At 40.3% G+C, this 20759-nt stretch overlaps 1 protein-coding gene across 1 annotated transcript in view; it reads right to left on the reverse strand.

Moving 5' to 3' along the window:
- Nucleotides 1-1023: 1023 nt before the first annotated feature.
- The window catches only part of BRWD1 (bromodomain and WD repeat domain containing 1), a 97276-nt gene continuing 77540 nt past the window's right edge, over nt 1024-20759 (reverse strand). Inside the window, 2 exon segments of the mRNA XM_059720745.1 lie at nt 1024-4435; nt 4437-4765. Coding sequence (XP_059576728.1) covers nt 3569-4435; nt 4437-4765 — 1196 coding nt within the window. The 3' untranslated portion in view covers nt 1024-3568.

The following is a 20759-nucleotide window of genomic DNA, read 5'->3' on the forward strand; positions in this document are numbered from 1 at the left end:
TATAAAGCTTGTTCAGGGGCAGCAGGGTGCTAGAATAGGAAGCAGAAGTCCTGAACCCCCAATTTTTACATATCCAGACAGAAAGGGAGGAGCCAAAATTGGCACAAACAAAATGTTTTAGATTGTATAGGACAGTTTAGAGAGGGCTGATCCTGCCTCAGACAGGAAGTTGGACCAGATGACCTCTGGAGGTCCCTTCCAGTCTTCCTTCTCTATGACTCAGAGAAACCAGGATCCAGAAAAAATAGTATTTCCTCAGTGATGGTATTAAGCAGTTCTTCCATTACTGTTTTAGTAATGAACGTAGACAGCACTAGTGCAGCATTCTAAAACTGGGGTTGGCAACATTTCCCCTCCCCACTCTTTCCTATGTCAGTGCTCTAGATGTCAACAACCAAAATTTACCACTTAATATTTTCTATTGACAACAACACGTGCTAACAGATTGGAAGCAGGGACATTCCCTCCCCTCGAGCAGATTATGATCCCTATGTAACGCAAGGCACAGAGTTGTGTCAGCAATGTCCATTTGCAAGCAGACACCTGTTTATTATGGAGGGGGTTTATTGCTTGCTAGAAGCCAGAGGCTTTCATCCTTTTTTGCCCATAATTTGACAAAGAACAGTGTAGGCCTTCTGACCTTTGAGAGTCATGGTTCCTTCATGCTCCCAATGCTTCCCAAGATAAGAGCTGCGAATCTGTTTTTCTTAGGCAGCAGCTGTTACATGAAATAAAATCTATAGTGTAGGAGTTCCATTTTGAGGAATTACAATTTAAAGTAGTTAATTACAATAGGCTAATCCAAGTAATCTACCAATAATGAAGCTTGTGAAACAGTTGATTGTCTTTGTAGGAAAGAGCAGAAGACTTATAGGAAATAAGTAAGAAGAATCTATACACCCTTTAAGTGTCTGCTCCCCCCTGCTGTAATCAAGAGTCCTTGACCAATCTGCCTGTATGCACAGGCATGTGAGTGTGTGCAGGCGTGTGCGCATAAATAAAACTATGAAATGCAAAGGAGAATCCACCTATAAAACCTATCCATCCATTTATTATGGAACAGAATTCTGTGGCTCATACATTTCTTAATGCTAGCATTTACTCCATCCAGCACTGGAGGTTACACTTCAAAACATGCTGATTATCAGCTCAAGAAAGCAGCAACTAAACAATGCATCCAATTAGTTTTAGATAGAAAAAAGTGTTACTTTATTTTTGACAAGGGCATTTTTAAACAACAACAAAAAAAAAAATACAAAAACCCCACTTAGAATAACCAACTGTCTCATTAATGAACACGGGTTTCGTATACTATGTTTGTTGCTCAAAAAATCAGAGACTTGGTGTGCATTTTGAATCCACAAACTGCTACAAAAATAATACAACATTTTGAAAGCTGTATTCTAAATCAGAGAAAAAAAATACTAGGGCACAAATGTTGTAAACTTTAGATTTCCACTGGACTCAATGCAGGAGTTGGGGGGGGGGGGGGGGGGGGGGGAAGGGCAGGGAAAACAGTGCGTATCAACATTTATATGACAGAGCATGATACTGAAGATGTGCTGGCCAAACACACACTTTGGCACCTTGCAACCACACCATGTCAATTAACTCTCAGCAAACTTGTTGGAGAAAATCTTTGTTTTAATCAGTTACTGTAACAAAGATGGTGACAACTGGCCACTGTTTTGCCTCTAGTCCCAGACATGGTTCTGCTGACATGAGTGTATGCTGAGCAGATGTGGTCCTCACCTCATTGCACTTACTTAGCTCTCTCACTGGTCACCACTTCCATTACAAAGGGAGGACAGGAGAACAGACTTTCCTGCCTCCCTGCCAAGCTGTTCAAGTCATAAGGATGAAGACAGAGAGTTTGAAGAGCTATGCCTACATCTGTGTGAAATCCTAGCAAATCAGACCTCTTATCCAATAACACAACAATCCAGAGAATCCCAGAACTTGGGTGGAGCAGAGGAAAAAAAAAAGCTGAGCTAATCAAAAAAAGTTTGACTCAATGATGCTCTAATTTTACAGCAGTGCTCACTGGAACAGCAGCGACTGCTCCAACTTGCACTGATTGGCCTTGGTCCTGGAGGGATAACGGTCAGCCAGAAGAGCCACATCTAGCTTGTTTCCTAAACTTCCCCCCTCTCCTAAATGTGCTCTTCAGCACCTACAGTGTAGATACTGAATTTACAGCTCTGAAGAGGGGGGTTGGTTGCCATGTCATATGCCCAGGAGCGGACTCCACTGCCTTTGTTCCACCAAAACAATGTATAGAGCAAAACTATGACAGTTTATCTACCTTAAAGTATTAATTGTAGTCACCCAAACGTAGTGAAAGTCTGATTTTCAGGTATTAAAACTAAATATCAGTGAATTATGGCAACACGGAAAAGAATTAAATGCTGAAGGTTCAAATCTAAATGTTTTATTGACAGAATAAAATGCAGGAGAGGGAGATCACTGCAAGTGTCACTGAGAAAAGTTTTTCTAAATCTCAGAATTATGAAAATCTTTCTTCCAAAAAACAAAACAAAACAAAACACCCTCTGCCTCAACTAATTGAGGTGTTATTAAAATACCACTTCCTTACCACAGTAGGTGGCTCTCTTATCCATGGTAGGCAAGGTTTATCCATGTCCCAGAAATCTAACCAGTTAACTTAAAGGTGCTTCAGTACAAGTTTAATTTAAAAGAGTAAACAAAAGCTAGGAAAAAACCTCTGGTTCATTAATATTTTAATTAATATAATTAAAATTTTCACCTATTAAAAAATACACAGCACAAGTTTGGTTTTACTTTGTCTATTTTATAAAGAAAACACAAAAACGCTTAGACCCAAGATTTCACCTGCATATCATGGTCTTAAATTTACAGCATGGAAGTCACATTAAAGATGATAGTACTACCTGTCAGCAAAACTTATCTTCACCAGCACCATTTTTTAATTGGCAAGCATTTTGTTCATTGCTAGTTGGTTCTGTATAATTGTGATAGTGGTCGCACAGAACATTTTGACATCTGTACTAATACAAGCTGTTATATTATTTATGTAGTGAACATTTATTTCTTATCTGATGTTATGTCAGTGTCCACCTTCCTATAGCATGACCACTATTACTTGTAGTCTGTTACCATCATGTGAGATTTCAGACAGCATTAAGAGGTGTTTTCAATTGAATGCATTAATATTATACAGCCTAGGTAGTATCTCATTGCAGCACCCATAACAATAATACTCAACATACTGCTATTATTAACCTGTTTCCCCAGTGTTGAACATTTTTTTTTTAAACTCTTGCTATATGTAATAAAATATCAGTAAAGAAAAACATTTGCCCCTATAATGAGGCACATTTTGGCATCTGTGCTAAATGCTGCTACAAGGGCAGGCAAGTGCAAGTCAAAATATGAAAAGGAGAGTCATGATTTAAATCACATTCATAACTTTTTCATAGAAAAATATAAATATAATCCCTGAAATGTAGGACGAAGAAGAGCCGGCATTCATCATGAATTCTAGTGTTATTACCATAAAAAAGCAGGCTGGTTTTTCCTTTTAAGGTTATGTTCCACAAGTTGCGTTGTCTAGATCTCTGTCATCATCATCATCGTCATCACCATCATCATCATACCTTACAGTCCTCCTACCCCCATTTCTAGTTCTTATTTTAGAACGTCGATTAGCTCTTTTATATTTGGTATAGTCCAAATCATCAGAGTCATTTTCCTGATTAAGTTTAAGACGTTTCCTTCGTTGGGGCCTTCTGGAAGGTTTCGACACATTGGAATTTGAAATTCTACCTCTTCTAATCACTTTTGTTTTTCCTTTTCTTTTTCTCTTTCTTGTTTTTGTGGCAGCACTATAGTTGCTGTTACTGGAATCAGTTTCAGATCCTAAATGAGAAGAGCAATCAAAGTTGGCATGAAGTCCAGATTTTGAACTTCTGGCAGTCCTGCATGGTTCCATGCTGTGCGACACAGTATTGCCATCCCCTCTCTCTCCCGTTTCCACTTCCAACGTGTCCTTTACACCACAGGATTTCACTCTTCCACGAGAAGTTCTAGCTTTTTGATTGGTCATTGCGCTGCCGGACTCAAAATCTGCTTCATCTTCAGAATTGTTCACCCCACCACATTTGTTTGTTGAAAGTAACTGGCTGGAAGGTTTCCAACTGCCCTCATCCTCTGACTTGAGGCTTTTGGAGACTTCTTCTGAAAATTCTTCTGTGGGATTCTTCACATTAAGAGATTCAGCATAGGCAGTTTGGTATAACTGCTTATAGTCTTTACTATGCCTCTTCTTTTGTGCCACCTTCATATCTGCCTCAGACTCAGATTTTACTCTTTCAGAATCGCTAATATATTTTCTTTTAGCAGCAACCAAATCAGGGCAAGAAGGTTTTTTTCCTGTTGGTATATTGCTCTTTTGCTTCTTTGTCACTTTCAGACTTCAAACTAGTATCCATCTCAGAGCTGTCCATGGGTCTTTTCCTGGAAGGTGCAAATGCATTGCAATGGAGCAGTTTTCTACTCTTCTTTCCAGTGTGTGCACTTTCTGAGCTGGAGAGCTGTTCCTTTGTGTCACTCATTTTCTTAATTTTATTAGCAGCCAAAGTAGCACTTCTACGTGGAATTTTTCCAGTACCAGTTCTGATGTGCCATATCTTAGTAGCCATGTCTTTATGTTTCTTGTAATTAATCATACTTGTCCTGCTCCTGAGCACTTCTGTTCTTTGCCCAATGTCCTCAGAGGTCGTTTCTACAAAATAAAGATTTAAAAGTTCCTTTAAATAATGTATAATTTTCTAAGAAGGCCTGTTTATTAGACAGTCTGTACCACCACTATTGAAAGCACAGAAAATATGTGCATTTTCCCTTAGGTCTTTTCAAAGCAAAAAACATCACCTTAACGCTTTTGTGATGACATTTAAGTCAATGACCATCAAGTAGTTAATCCCCAAAATCACTACTTACCTCAAAGAAGCAGCATGACCTTCATACTATAAATATATATTTCAGTGTTAGAAGTACTACTTTTTTAAAGTACTCATTTTAAAAGAAATCATACACTTTTCATGAACTTACAACAACTTTGTTCTGCTAATGCAGTGATAACTATTGAGAAAGCAGAGAAAAATTACATTATTTTTCCAGGACACCTTTAATAGTTTATGAATTTGGTAAGTGAACAAGGAAGTCAAAATAAAAGCATTTGTGCAAACCAATGACTTTACCATGAATTAGCTAAGAGATTATCCTATCATCACAGATGGAGAGAAATCAAGACACAGAAAATGTCTATACTGTAAAATAACTCAGCAAATCCAGACTGCTGCTCCTCAACCCCTAAATCCAGCACAATTTGTTAACAAGGTATTAACATACAATATTAGTACCCAGCACAGACTCACAACCGTCATCAAACTGTGAGATTGTTTAGACTCTCCAGTGCTACTGGATGCACAAGGAGTCATGACAGCAAATTTCCCCGTGTTGTGTGACTAGTAGCGAGCAGCTGGATGTGAAACCAGCGACAATGACAGTTGCCATGGCCACTCCACCCAGCTCTGTGGGGCCCCCCAAAGCGTGGGGGCCCAGGGCAGTCACCTCGATTTCCCCCCCCCCCCCCCGATGGCCCTGATGGTAACTTTCCCTTCAATTTGTGTGCAGAATTTAAAACTCAAGCAAAAAAGGAAGCAGTGTAAACTGCTAAAGCTACGTATCCTCCAGGCTGTGAATCTATACTTGGCAAGTGCACAGAAATTAGCGATGGGGACCAAATTGAATAGATTAAAAAGGATAAAAATAAAACCATTTTGGACATCAGCAGGAACAGACAAAGGTGGAATGAAATCTCCTTGCCACAAGGAGATTAAACTAAAATAAAAATCTGTTTTTTAATTACACTGATCTTAACACAAATGCTCAATAAACTAGTGCTTTGGGCTTACCATGGCAAGTCGTATCTTTAAAATGTTAAGATTTGCTTTTGATATTAATTAATCAAGAGAACAATATTTCAGGAAAACGTAACAAAGGGGAGTGATTCTGCACTGGTGGTTCCCATTGCCCAGTAAGTTCAAGACAACTATTTACTTTCCAAACTACATGAAAGCTGAATAATACTGTAATTATAATCATACCCAAGATCAACAGAGATTAAAAACAAAACAAATTATGGAAAAAGTAATTTTTATATATAGCAGAGAAGCAAATAAGGACTTGAAAAATCAAGTTTTTTCCCTTTTCATATCATCTTTAGAAATAAGTGTAATGAAAGCACTTGATATGGCTCTCTGACCTTCTTTAAAACTTCTTTTTTTCCTGACCTGGAACAATATTAAAATTCAGATTTACAGTTTATAATAAATGAAAAACAATTTTATGAAAAATCCTGGTGCAACTTACCAATACAAACAGCTATTTTTGAAAGTGCAATTTTGTATTTTAGCAATATTTTAAAAAAAGCATAATTTTCTTAATCTGAACAAGACTGCTACTAGTTTAACAAAATAAGCATCAGCTAATTGCAACATGGGTCTTTTCCAGGCATTCTTCTCAAACAGGTTAACTTGAGCATCTGAAAGATAGCTGCTATCCCTACTATGAATTCCTGAGTAACAGAAAATGCTATTTTCTTTATTACTGTATTTATCTATATATCACACCCATCATATATAAGCCTTGAGTTGAGAAGGCAGAATAAAGAAAATATTTCTTCTTTTAACCAAACTGCTCAGAACCAGGTTTCATTAAGACATACACCCCAATTTTCAAATCAATAATTTTTTTGGAAAAGATGGGCGAAGTATAAATAAGGCACCTGCTACAGACCACCAGGCCAGAAGGATGGGGTAGATGAAGCTTTACTCAGGCACATAACAGAAGTTTCCAGATTACAGGCTCTGTTTCTCATGGAAAACTTCAATTACCTTGACATCTTTTGGGAGGGTGATACAGCAGTGCACAGGCAAACTAGGAAGTTTTTTTGGAGAGCAGTGGAGACAACTTCCTAGTGCAAGTGTTGGAAAGACCAACTAGGGGCCGTGCTCCTCTTACCTACTGTTCACAAGCAGGGAAGTACTGATGGGGGATACAGAAGTGGATAGCAACTTGGGCAGCAGTGATAACAAGATCAGGTTCAGGATCCTGATAAAAGGAAGAAAGGAGAACAGCAGAGTAAGGACCCTGAACTTTAGAAAAGCAGACTTTGACTCCCTCAGGGAATGGATGAGCAGGATCCCTTGGGCAACCAGCCTGAGGGGGAAAGGAGTTGGGAGAATTGGTTGCATTTTAAAAAACCTTACTGAAGGCACAGGAACAAACCATCCCAATGTGCAGGAAGAATAGCAAATAGCAAGCATTTAGCATAGGAGTGCTCAGCCTCAGCCTAGGGACTAGATCAGGCCATATTGTCTGGTGAACAGGATTCCCTAGAGTTCCAGAAATTTGGCAGCAAGGGAATGGTGGCAGTGTTAATTGCTGCTCACCTGCTTCCAGATTTCCAGACCCGAGGGGAGCCTTGCTGGCCAAACAGTGGGGCCATTGCGCTAGATTGTGCTATCATGCAGCCAGATCTGGGTGCACAGGATCAGGCCCCTGGACTGATCCTGCACCCCTCCATCCAGCCCACAGGGACAGAAGGTTGGGGGCCACTAATTTAGGAGTTCAGGAGGAAGTCCTGGTCCTTTCACTGACTCTCAGGCCATTCCCAGCCCTCTCCTACGACAGCTTTCAATAAGGCATTGGCCATCATTTTAACAGAATACTTTCCCAGTGTCTTCCTCCAGGTTAGGCTTGGGAATTCTGCAGCAATTATAGTTTCATAGTTGTAGGGTCAGAAGGGACCTGAGCAGGTCAAGTCCAACCCCCTGCCATGGCAGGAAAAAGTACTGGGGTCAAACGACCCCAGCAAGGTGTTCATCTAACCTTCTCTTAAAGACCCCCAGGGTAGGAGCCAGCACCACTTCCCTTGGAAGTTGGTTCCAGATCCCAGCCACCTTGACTGTGAAGTAGCGCCTCCTGATGTCTAGCCTGAATCTGCCCTCTGCCAGCATGCGACTGTTATTTCTAGTCACTTCTGGTAGTGCTTAGGGGAACAGGGACTCTCCCAATGCCTGCTGGTCCCCCCTGACTAGTTTGTAACAGGCCACTAGATCCCCCCTCAGTCTTCTCTTGTGGAACCTGAACAAGTTCAGGTCCCTTAGCCTCTCCTCGTAGGGCCTGCCCTGCTGCCCCCTGATCATGTGAGTGGCCCTCCTCTGAACCCTCTCTCCATGTTGTCCACATCCCTCCTGAAGTGCGGCGCCCAGAACTGGACACAGTACTCCAACTGCAGCCTGACCAGTGCCGCATAGAGGGGGAGGATCACCTCCTTGGACCTGCTTGAGATGCATCTGTGGATGCATGACAAGGTGTGGTTGGCCTTCCTGACCGCGTCCCCACACTGTCGGCCCATGTTCATTTTGGCATCAGTAATGACTCCAAGATCCTTTTCTGCCTCTGCACTGACAAGAAGGGAGTTCGCCAGCCTGTAGGTATGCTGCTGGTTCTTCCTCCCCTGGTGCAGCACCTTGCACTTGTCAGTGTTGAAACCCATCCTGTTCTCATCTGCCCACCCCTGTAACCTGTCTAGGTCCGATTGCAGCCTATTCCTCCCTTCTAGCATGCTCACTTCCCCCATCTTAGTGTCATCAGCAAATTTGAACAGGGTGCTTTTTACCCCCTCGTCCAAGTCACTGATGAAGATGTTGAACAGTGCGAGTCCAAGGACCGAGCCCTGGGGGACCCCACTGCCCACATCCCTCCAGGTCGAAAATGACCCATCCACTACCACTCTCTGGGTGCGGCCCTCCAGCCAGTTAGCGACCCATTTGACTGTGTAGGTGTCCACACCACAGTCTCCTAGTTTTTTAATGAGAATGGGGTCAGAGAGTCTCGAAGGCCTTCCTGAAGTCCAGAAAGACTACATCCACTGCTACCCCTGCGTCTAAGGATTTTGTAACCTGGTCATAAAAACCCACCAGGTTGGTCTGACAGGACCTGCGTCTAATGAACCCGTGTTGGCTGCCCCTAAGCATGACCACCCCTGCTGGCCCCTCACGGATACGTGCCAGGATAATTCTCTCAAAAAGTTTACCCAGGATCGAGGTAAGACTAACTGGCCTATAGTTCCCTGGGTGCTCCTTCCTCCTGTTTTTGAAAATGGGAACCACATTGGCCCTTTTCCAGTCCTCTGGAACCACCAGAGCACCACGAGTGCTCGTAGAGCTGTGCCAGGGGTCCCACAACAACCTCTGCTAATTCCCTCAGCATTCTGGGGTGGAGGTCGTCAGGACCAGTTGATTTAAATACATCCAGTCCCTCCAGAAGTTCCCTGACTAGATCCTCACTGAACCTAGGCCTGGGTGCGCCTCCCCCAAGGCCTGAGGGGGTCCTGGCCGAAAGGCTGATCTGGTCCCTGCTCAGGAAAATGGAGGCAAAGAAATTGTTAAATAGGTTAGCCTTGTCATCTGATGCAACAACCATATTTCCTAGCGTGTCTTGCAGAGGCCCCACGTTACCAGGTACACCTTTTTGTCCATGTATTTAAAAAAGGACTTCTTGTTGTCCTTGATCTGGGTAGCTAGTCCCAGTTCCATCTCCACCTTGGCCTTCCTGACCACCCCCCTGCAATCCCGAGCAACGTAAGTATAGTCCTCCCTGGTGATGGCCCCTCCCTTCCATTGGGTGTACGCCTCCCTTTTACCTAGGAGACATTCCCATATGCTTTTGGTGAGCCGTGGGGGCTTTTGTGCCCTCTTGCCCACTTTGATCCGATTGGCTATTCTGAACTTCAATTGGGCCATTTCACAGAATTCAGGACTACCTATCTACCTATCCAAAAGGCTGCTATAACTTCTTTAAAAGCTGCTAAATTTAGCCTGCATGTGGCATGCTGAAGATTTTGTATCCCACTGGAATGAAGTTCTTGTCTTCAGGCTTCAAGCAGCCCACTACAGTATAATATTTAACTACTGGAGAAGCAACCGTCTTGTGTTAGCCTGCAATTCCCTTACAGAGGGATAAGGCTTCAGCATACATCGTCTGCTGACAGGGATCATCATTATCATCCTTCTGCATTACACGTTTGATGGTCTGAGAAGTCAAACATTAATGGAATCATCACTATGTTGGGTTTACTTTTCAGTCTTATGTTAGATGTAATAATACCGTTTCAAACATTACTGTACTGGGGAATGAGCCCATGCTGTGGAGCATGCCCAACAGCTCATCTTTATTTAGATGGCCTATTAACAGACATCCTTAACAGAAACCTGAAACATCCATCTCTTCATCCTGTTGGACTAGTACCACTAGAATAAGTTGAGCCCATTCAAGAACCTCTTTTCACTTTTTCCATCTATTTTACTTTGAATATTCTATGCAGATATCTGGATTAGAAGTTGTTTGATTTTTACTGACATGGGCTTTTTTTCCAGGTCTCCCTTCTGCAAAAGGAGACAATGCTTATGACATTGTTTTCATGGATCTTACTTCTGGACTTTCCAACTGTATTGACTTTTCAAAATATAGCTACTTGCTCATCTGTTTTGGACTGTACAATATACCTATTGTACAGTCCAAAACAGGTGAACAAATAGTTATATATTTGCAACAGTATTTTGAAGGACAATACCCAGACAAATCTATTTATTAGAACTTCAGCTTTCAAGTAAATCAATAGTTAACTTTTTTCTTGACTTTCACTTTTGACCAATGCAACCTATTTGTTTAACACAATATGCAAGACTGTCCATCTGCTCGTGTGCATCTTCAACTAGTTTACTTTTGGGACAAGCTCCCTCTATGCAGCACCTGTTTCCATTCTGACAATCTTTTGAATAATAAAAAAAAATCCAAACTCAAAACAAGTTGAAGTACTCCATGTACAAATGAGTAAGTACTCCAAACAAGGTTGAAGACAAGATGCAGCCTTGCCAACACCAGTGTCCCCATGAAACCAATCTGCTAACTCCTGGTTTACTGCATATTTTTTTTCCTGCTCTGTATTCTTCATTTGAATAATTTTGTTCAGAATCAGTAAGCCTCATTTGCTGCCACAACTGTTTAACCACACTAGCAAATACCTTTTGGAAATCCGTTGGGGGGGGGGGGGGTGGAGAGGAGGGGGGCGGGGGAATCAGGGAGACTAGGTCTAAGCTTTCATTTGTGACCTTGCAAGATGACAGGAACTAAATGTTTACCTAAGTAAACATTTGGGAGATGATGTGCAGTTGCGATCAGTGACTGGAATAAGAGCTCTCCCTTCCCTCTTCAGAGGTTGGAGAAATTGCTGTGTCCTTTTTAGAGTTGTTTGAACTCTAAAGAAAAGAGAAACATGCCATTCAATAAAGAAGCATCTAGTTGTACATAGTGCTAGCCTAGCCTTTAACACCCAGGTTCAGTAACCTTCTCTCCAACAGATTACTTACCTTACCACCTTGTGCAATTCACATCGTCTCCGTGTCCCCCATTCCCTGTCTCTCTATGAGAGATAACAGTAAACGTCCCTACCTCATTGGGAGAATAAATATAACACGGATCAGAAGGATTCAGATACCAGAGCAGCGATTCTCACTCAGAGTGCTACAGGATGCTGCACAACACTAGCCTTATTAAGTATACAAACATCTACACATAATTCACAAGTACTAAGAGGTTTCAAATAAGAATCCAGTGTCAAAACTACCCTGACCTGTTGTGGGCTGAGTTCTTTGCAACAGAAGAATTGCTCTATTTTTTCCAGAAGCAAAAAACAAGTGAGAGCTAACAGCTGGAATTTTCCAAGGGTGCCATGAGACTAATAAAAGTTGAAAACCACTGTACTCGAGTGATAGGGGTCAGATCAGAACTTGAGATTAGGGTTGGGTATTTGAGTGGTCAAATAAAGTTTGGTCAATTGCCTGGCTAAATATTGGTCAAAACTGTAACAATTGCTAATAGGTCCAAATAATACACAGAAAAAGCATAATTTTTCCATGAAATGTGTCAAAAACAATTTTACAAAAATCATATTTCTGTCAGTAAAACTACAAAAAAAAAGGGGTTTTTTTTGTTTTTTGGTAAAAATGCCATAGCCTTTGACCAGTCAAAGAAAAAACAAAACAAAACAAAAAAGAATAACTGGCTTGCCAGCCCTACTTAAGTTTATCTATCTTAAGTAGGGTTGGCAAGCCAGTCATTTCACCAGTCAAATATTGTCAATATTGTGAAATGACCAGCTTGCCAACCCTACTTAAGATAAACTCCTGCCAAACATTGTTATTTTAAATACACCAGATCAAAGTATTTGGATTACAGATCAACCAAAAATCAAAATTGGAAAAAAAATATTTCCCCTGTATTGCTAGGTCTATTCACTTAATTTTGACCTATGTCCACTTTAGATATATTGTTAGAAATATCGCATTGAGTTACTGCCTAAAGAGCGACTCATTTACTATCCTATTTTCAGAAGTTACAAATGATGAACTCTGCTCTTCTTCCTATTTTTTTTTTTTTAATATAGGAAAAAATACCCTAACACCCTTGTTGCTTTTCTGAATTCCATGTTTTAATAACTGTAAGATTCAACTGATTCACAGTAATGGGACTTAAAGGACTAGGTCTAGAAGTGTTGGACATCTACTGACTGAATATCCAGTAGACCGATTTCTACATATCAGTAATAGTTGCTGGCTCCAATAAAGTTCTTGGTCAGCCCCAATAGCTGATGATTATTAACCAGCCACATCAGCTGATACTGATCCCATAACCAATATTTAGTAATAATGCAAGGCATTTTAAACTACTGACATAAACCCTTTACATTTAACACACACACAGATGGATTTTGTGTGTTCTTGCTTCTAGAAACATGTTGTAGCAAAATAAAAACAAATACATATTAACTTTAAAACTTTACTTTTAAAACGGTTGCTTGCAGTATAAAAAATTTACACACTTACATAATGATTCATTTGACAGCAAAGTAATTATAAAACTCAATATTCAATTTGGTTTACAAAGATCACCCTGATGTCAGAAAAACGGCCTAATCATAACATTACTGGCCTCAATATAGACCCACAAGAAATACAGGTCAAGATGTAAAAACTATAAACAAAAAATGTTGAAGTACAGTTTGTAGTAACAGTGTTTCTCAACCCATGGTATGCATGCCTCTGGGGGTATGCGGGTGCCGCATTTTGGTCTTTGCCTGCTCGGGCTGGAAGTTCTGACCGCTGCCCCACCCGGTGTGTCCCATGTGCTGGCGCTTTCACTCCCCAGCATCAGTATGCCAAGGGATAGGGAGAGAAGCCACACGCGGGCTGCTTTGCCCTGGGCCGCAGTGGAAAAAGTGGGACTCGGCTTGCAGTGGTAAAACCAAAAAGTGCCACAGTGGGACTTTCGGTTTCACTTTTGCCACTGATCAGCAAGGGCTACATAAGGTACCAAAGGTTGAGAACCGCTGTAGAAGAAGCAGCCATAATAATTATGAATTACTTAAACTTTAGCGTAGCAAGTGGGTGAGTGGAAGGTTTTTCTTGACAAAAAGCAATATTTCTGCTGTTTCGCACATCAGTCGGTTCCTTTTCTCATCCACAACATGTGAAGCTGGATTGAATAGCCACACACTCAACACTGCTGCAGAAAATGGGAAATTGATCTTTGTTGTTCTCCCAGTATTTCAGTTTTTCAGCACTTCTTGGGCTCACTCAGCTAGCTTTGTTTCTGAAGCATTATACTGATGTTTACCCCCAATCAGTTTCTACCCCAGAGGTACTTTCCTCCAATATCTCATCATAGGCTGAACACAAGGAACTCAGTTTTGTAGTGCTGTCATCTGCTTCCTTTGATTTCTTTGTGGCAGGTTCTGTCATTCCCATTGGCTTGCATTTTTTTTCCAGGTGTGTCACCAACATCTGTGTAGCCACCAGATGTTTGCTATTATCAAAAAGTAAAGTGCCTGTCTTGGTATCTTGGATCCAGCAGCACTGCAGTGCTGTAGAGAGGTTCTGATTCAATTTCAATAAAGCCCATTTCCATGACTCCCAGTAAAGTAACTTTGCATAATTTTAATTCCATGGTTTGAATCTGTAGCTTTGCTCAAAAGCCTTTTTAAAAGCCACAATAGATAGGATGACATCAGAAGCAGAGGCTAAGGATGAATTAAATTCATTTGTTAGTTCTTCAAAAGGTGCTAGAAATATCACTACTTTTTCCATCAGTCCCAACAGATGTACAGTAAGACTTGTATGGATTTCATAGTCATACACTCCTAGCGCACATTTCTGCTCCAAAAGGCTTTGCAGCATGCAGTAATTTCCACCACGTCTGTAGGTCCTGCTGTAACGTCTTGGAAGGCATTCCAAGCTCAGTCTGCACCCCTTGAAGATGAATATAGGCCAACAGAGAGTGTTTGGAGTGCCCAATGATTTTTTGTCCGATAGCCAATATGTCAGGCACGCTGCACTCTAATAGCACTTATTTGTTCACAAGAAGCTGGAGTGTATGTGCTACACAAGGTAAACTTGGCAAACCAGAGTCTTGCATCACCTCTGCTGTTTCTTGCATTATCCCTAATAATGGCACGAACTTTTGTCTTCAGGATCTTCCATACTGCAAATACCTTGTCAAATGCTATAGAAATAGCCTCAGCCATTTGGGAAATGCTGAACTCCTGGGCCTGTAGTATGGCCCTCTGTAAATTGTAATTCACATCTATCCACCAGGCAGTTAAACTCAGCATTGACATAAGTGACATATCAGAGCTCCAAATATCAGTCGTAAAGCTAAATGCTGATGCACAATCATCTTCAATCAGCATCTGTATGCTTTAAAACAACACTGTACAGCTCTGGCAGCACAATCTTAACTATAAACTTTCTGCTGGACAGTGCGTAATAAGACTCCAGGCATTCAAATGAAACAGTGAAATTCAGGTATCTTCTACAATGGAAAATGGCTGATCATGCAGAACTATAAACACCACTAAATGGTTAATTTCTTTAGCCCTGGCATCTCCACTTCCACATTTTTGAGTGTTTTAGTGCTTCATGCAGTGATAGTTGCTTTGGTGCAGCTTTTTGTACCCTGCTTCTTTCTTCTCTGTAGTTCATCTTTAGGAAATCATTGTACTCAGTAGCATGGCACATCTTGAGGTGCTGTATTAAGTTTGTTGTGTTGAAATCTTTACTGGTATTGCCTGCACATTAAATATTTACAGCACATAATTTGCAATCAGGCACATATTTATCAGCTGATTGAGATCACATGGTGCACAGTGCAACAGTGTAGCCTAAATCTGCGAAAAAAGGGCTTGCTGTAGGCCTTCTGCCACCTCACCTGCGCCTGGCACCACTGCTCTGGATATGGCACCTCAGAGGTGCTTATACATGAGCAACAAAGCTCTAATTAAAGCACGCTCCCCGCCACACTTCTGGAGCATGTGCAAAAGTGGCCCATGCCAGTTGCAGCTCCTGTTCTTTAAGCTCGGGGCAGCTGCCTGAGCCTGAGGCTGCCCAGGGCTGCTCAGAGCTGCTCCAATTAAAACACTGCATCTCCACACCCGGAGGCTTCTTTCCTGCTAGGGGAAGGACCCTGCCACACACAGTGGTGGGGACCAGCTGCCCCAGCCCCTGCCAAGTTCCACCCAGGGCACTTGGGGTGCAGACCCCTGAGCACCGCAGGCTCAGTCACAGTGGGCTGGGCCATGCAGCTCAGCTCTGACTGCCCCAGTCACCTCTTCTGCATTCAGCACCTTTTGCAGCACCGGCCCTGGTTCCAGCCTGCAGTCTGTCACACCAGCACCCACGACACCACAGCAGCTGCTTCGCTCCTGCCCAGCTCGACCTGCTGGTGAGGGGAATGGGGTGTATCCAGGGTCACCTGGGCTTGTAGGAGGGAACCCAGGTGTCTGGGGGCCCTGACATTAATTATCAGAGAACATTATCAGCGACAACAGCCAAAGAATGCCAATAGTTGATAATGTTAATTTTCCTTTTATTGGTGCCAATCCAATATGCAACTGATATATTGGTGCTCTTCTAATAATTACGTGTACGAACTCAAATTGCTAACTCTTCTTATCTACAAAACTTATATTTAAGAATTCTTAAAATGGGAAAATATTATTTATAATTTAAAACAAATGCAATACTACACCATGGTACATAAGGATGGGAACACAAACCATCATATGCTATCCAAATAAATACAGACAGACACAAACGTAAACCAGTTAAGGCCAGCAAGCCAGCAGTGCCTAAACCCAGGCTTCAGATAAGGGATTGGCATTTTGAGCTAATCACCCACTCTGACTACATGGGGAAGAAGCAAGCAAGAGAGTGAGTGTGCGTGTGCACAGAGAGGTTCAATCAGGGGTGCCAAACATACAGCCTGCAGATAATATCTGGCCCTTGATGGAAGGAGGGCAGCGGGGACCTTTCTGCAGCTATAGCCACCCACCCAGGTGAGAGCCACTATGCTGGACCCCAGCAGCACTGACACTGCAGTTTGCTCCCATAGTGGCAACCAAGCACCCCTGATGCTGGGCCTCTTCCTGCTGGGTCTGGAACTGGAAGGGAGGGGTCTGTGGGCCTGATCTAGTCTGCAGGGCTGCCCCTACACCACTCATTTGGCCTGTGAACCAATCCCACACCACTCATCTGGCCTCTAAAATAAGCGAAGAGACAAAACCTCCTTAGGTTAAACCAAACTGGTTTCAAGATTATAGCTTGCAGGGGTTTAGGTTGTAGCTGTGTTGGTCAAGTTTGTGGCCATGTTGATACACCACACACACACAAAATATGTGTGCATGCACGTGGGAGGGGAGGAAAAGATGATTTATCATAACTTAGCTTAATTATGAAGCAAGATGAAAAATACTCAAAATAGGAACATCTAAATAGACTTGGAACTGTTAATGAAATCAGTTTTATGACCATCTTGTGTTTAACTTGTGCAAAATTGTGTAGGTGGAGCTGGCAGAAATGGCCACCCCAAGAGACAGCTGTAACAACAAAAAAATCATTCTTTCTATTTAGGTCACCTGTCCATCAGCGTGTTTTGTAACCTTACAATTCATGCTCTACTTTGGTCTACATCTGACAAATACAAGCGTGTTGCGCTTGGTATGCAGGTATGCTCATACATACTACTTCCTGTACACTTCCTTTACACATGAGTCGAGTAGCTGATTGCTTCAGTTATGATGAGTCCCAGTGCAGAACTCATTCCCTGTTGCATTTTGTCACTATCAAATTAAATGCTTATTAATACCATTCAAGAAGTTTTACAGCATTCACTGTTGCCATATATTTATCTTGCATCTCAATCTTTCCCTTTAAAAACTGGATTCCATTAATGTATTTTAAGAGGTCAGTGTTTTATTGCTAAAACAAAACAAAACAAAAAAAACCACACTTTAAAAAACTCATATAAAAAAGTCACTCAGCGCTCTGTGGTTTTAGCACTCTCAATACAGGCTTCCCTTGCCAACTGCTGGGGTTAAGTTCCTGAAAGTTCCTGTGGTTGGCAAAACCGTGGTTAGCAAGACAAAAGGCTTATGGGAAAAATGGCATGTGGTAGGCTGACGCATGGCCATGGAAAACCACAGTTACTCAAAACTGTATACCATGGTAGCCAAAATGGCATACAGAATATTAAGTGTGGATACTCAAAACCATGGTTGACACAGGAAACCTGTATTTGATTGCTATAGGTAGAGGAGGAGGGTTGATGACTACTATATAAAATTCAATTGTTTTCTAATGTATGGTCATCCTTGAGAACAAGCTAGATATCAGAAGAATAGAGGAACAGTTAATTTTTCTTATTAAAATTCATAGCAATTTTATATAATAATTAGATTTTTTTTTCAGGCCATAGCAGTTACCCAGTGTGGGCCACAGACTGGCAAACTGAAAATAATGGATTCAATCCATACAACAATTAGGAAAAAAAGCTTTTTTGAAAATTTACTATCATTTTTATCCTCTGGATACAAATAATTATTGCTTTAAGAAAAAAGTGCACTAAATTTATTTTTATCCTGAACTGTCAACTGCAGAATAATTTTTAAAAGATTAGTAGTAGCCTTTTATAAGTGAAGAGACAAAACGCAGTTCCGATTTGAGTTTTTGCTCTATTTAAGAAATCAGAAACTGAAATACAAGTGAGCATTTTATATCCAACATATACAGTACAATACACTGAGCTACAGTTTAACCAGAGTGAAGAAAACAAACACAAGGATATAAACTAGATTTTCATCAGGCTTCAGCCATCATGACAGATAAGTTAAAACACCAATCTTCTAAGTGCAAAAAACAAACACAAACAAACACAAACAAACACAAATCAAAACTCGATGTTGGCTGATCTAATTTGGAATCTTCTGTATACACCAGCTTTCCTACAGAAGTTTAAAAAAATCATAATTGTCCAACTTTGAACAGGCAGCACTTTGTAGATTTTTTTTTTTATTTAAAAAAGTAGAAGTCCTAAACTCAAGAAATTTTACTTGGTAAAATATAACATCCATCTTTTTCCTACTGCAAAATATACAAATTCAACAGGATGTAATATTTCTATAAAAATTAAGAGTCTCTTGTACATTATTTAAAAAAACCCATCTCTTTAAACATTTTGAAAATTAAGTTTACATGTCTCCAAAAAGAATATCAAATTTTATTTTGGATTTATTTTCTGCTTACAAAATAAAGTTTCAGGAAGAGCACTAAAAGGTGCTGAAAATGTAACTGGTACTTTAATGGAATGGGATAAGTATTTGTGGCAACACATCTAAGAGCTTAGTGACCCCCCCTTTTTTTTGCAGGTCCTCTTTCACCTGCCATTTTTTCTTACACACCTTTCACTGAGGTTAGCATGTTAGGAAAAGCCTAAAATATATGGCATCAATAAGTCAGGTGTTGGTATGTCAAAGTCATATTTGTTTTGGAAAATTGTCAGAATAATTAATCACAAGACACATTAAATTACTTACTTCCTGAGATTCCCATATCGTTGTGTCACAAAATATATATCAAACTCTGCCAGAAGGTGTGTACACACACACACACACACACACACAGTGCAACAGAATCAAAATTATGCGGCAGCCAAGAAAAATGAATTTCATTTTTAAAGTAAAAAAAATTACATTGTTTTGACAGCTCTGTGTCAGAAATACAGTGATGACCCAGGCCATTTTCCCCATCCCTATACTTGTTGGAAAGAAATTAAAAATTAGAAAAAAAATACTAAATGAGCGTATTTTATCATTTTATAATGCTGCAGTTAAGACAGCTCCATCTTTCATTAACTATCAAACCAGATGATGTGGGAAATGAAAAAAAAAAAAACAACTTTTTTTTAAAACGCTAACCTGATCATGGTGCACAGAAAAAGTTAATGCATCTTTTGTAGACTCAATCTTAATAATACTGGCACTGAAGAAAAGTGGGGTTTTTTTTGTTTGTTTGTTTTTTAAGTATGCCATTATACAATTCTTCATATTACACTGAATTCAATTATCCATAACTTGGAGAATGGAGAAAGGCAAGTGGAAGATTGTAAAGGATACATAGAAGTTATGCAAAAGTAAAGCAATAGACAAAATCAATATCTTACTTGATTTTCGTCCTCTGTTTAGTGTTTGCCAAATTATTTGTTACTACTAACTACAGTATTATTGTACTTCATTAAAGAGGTAAATGCACAAGATTTTTGGTTTTTTTCTCCCCCCCACCTTTTTTTTTTTGTTTGTTTGTTTGTTTTTTTAACTTTTACTCATGCCATTTGTAAAGTGCTAAAAACCAGAAACATCATATATACATAAGCTGGTTGCACAAAGGGTAGATCTCTTCAGAGGAATAGGAAACAGCCTTCTACAGTACAGTAGAGAAAAAAGTGTTCTGTATATAAAAGGATCTGTGAAAAGGAAAAGACTATTTTATTATACAAGCTTCATGAACTATTATTATAGATCTAGTAGGTTCAAATCCCCTTTTCTGGTTGACTAGAACTCAGGAGAATTCTCAAGGCTTTAGAATTAATTAGCCTTGCTTGCTGTGACTAAAGTACTGACAACCTCCCACTTAAAACAATGAGCACGTGTCAGTGAGATGATGATAAAGGGATTTCTACAGGATCATAGAAGTAACCCAACACCTGTTACACTCTAAAAACTAGAATGCCCCTTGAAATCTGGAGAAACTGAAGGATATGGGGGTCATCACTGTATCTGTTAACTTGTCTCTAAAATAATTTAAGAAAAGGAATGTATGTGGAAACCAAAACAATACAGCAACAGTACTATTGTGAAGTCAAAACATTTTCACTTCAAGTAGTCTGAAAACAACCAAAGGAAGCTAAAAGTATCAATTTACAGGTTCCAATTTACACCATGGAAAAAAAATGTGTATAAAAACAAACACCACTTTTCACTCAAAACTGTTTAACAATATCTTGAAGAAAAATAAAAATTAACTTAAAGTTAGTAACGTGGTTAAATTTTATTAGCACAAAACTTAGCAGTTCAAAAAAAATACGGTTCTCTGGTAAACTTCTGTTACTTTACCCACAATCTCAAGAGTAAGACTACAGAATTATTTATAAAACTAAGTTTGTTATTGAAACAGAAACAGGCACAGAAACAGACTGCTACTTAAAATTCCTAAGTGCCTAAAACTATATGCTCTTCACACACTCTTGCACAGACCTGTTAC

The sequence above is a fragment of the Alligator mississippiensis genome, chromosome 1, assembly GCF_030867095.1.
Source record: "Alligator mississippiensis isolate rAllMis1 chromosome 1, rAllMis1, whole genome shotgun sequence".
NCBI lineage: Eukaryota > Metazoa > Chordata > Crocodylia > Alligatoridae > Alligator > Alligator mississippiensis.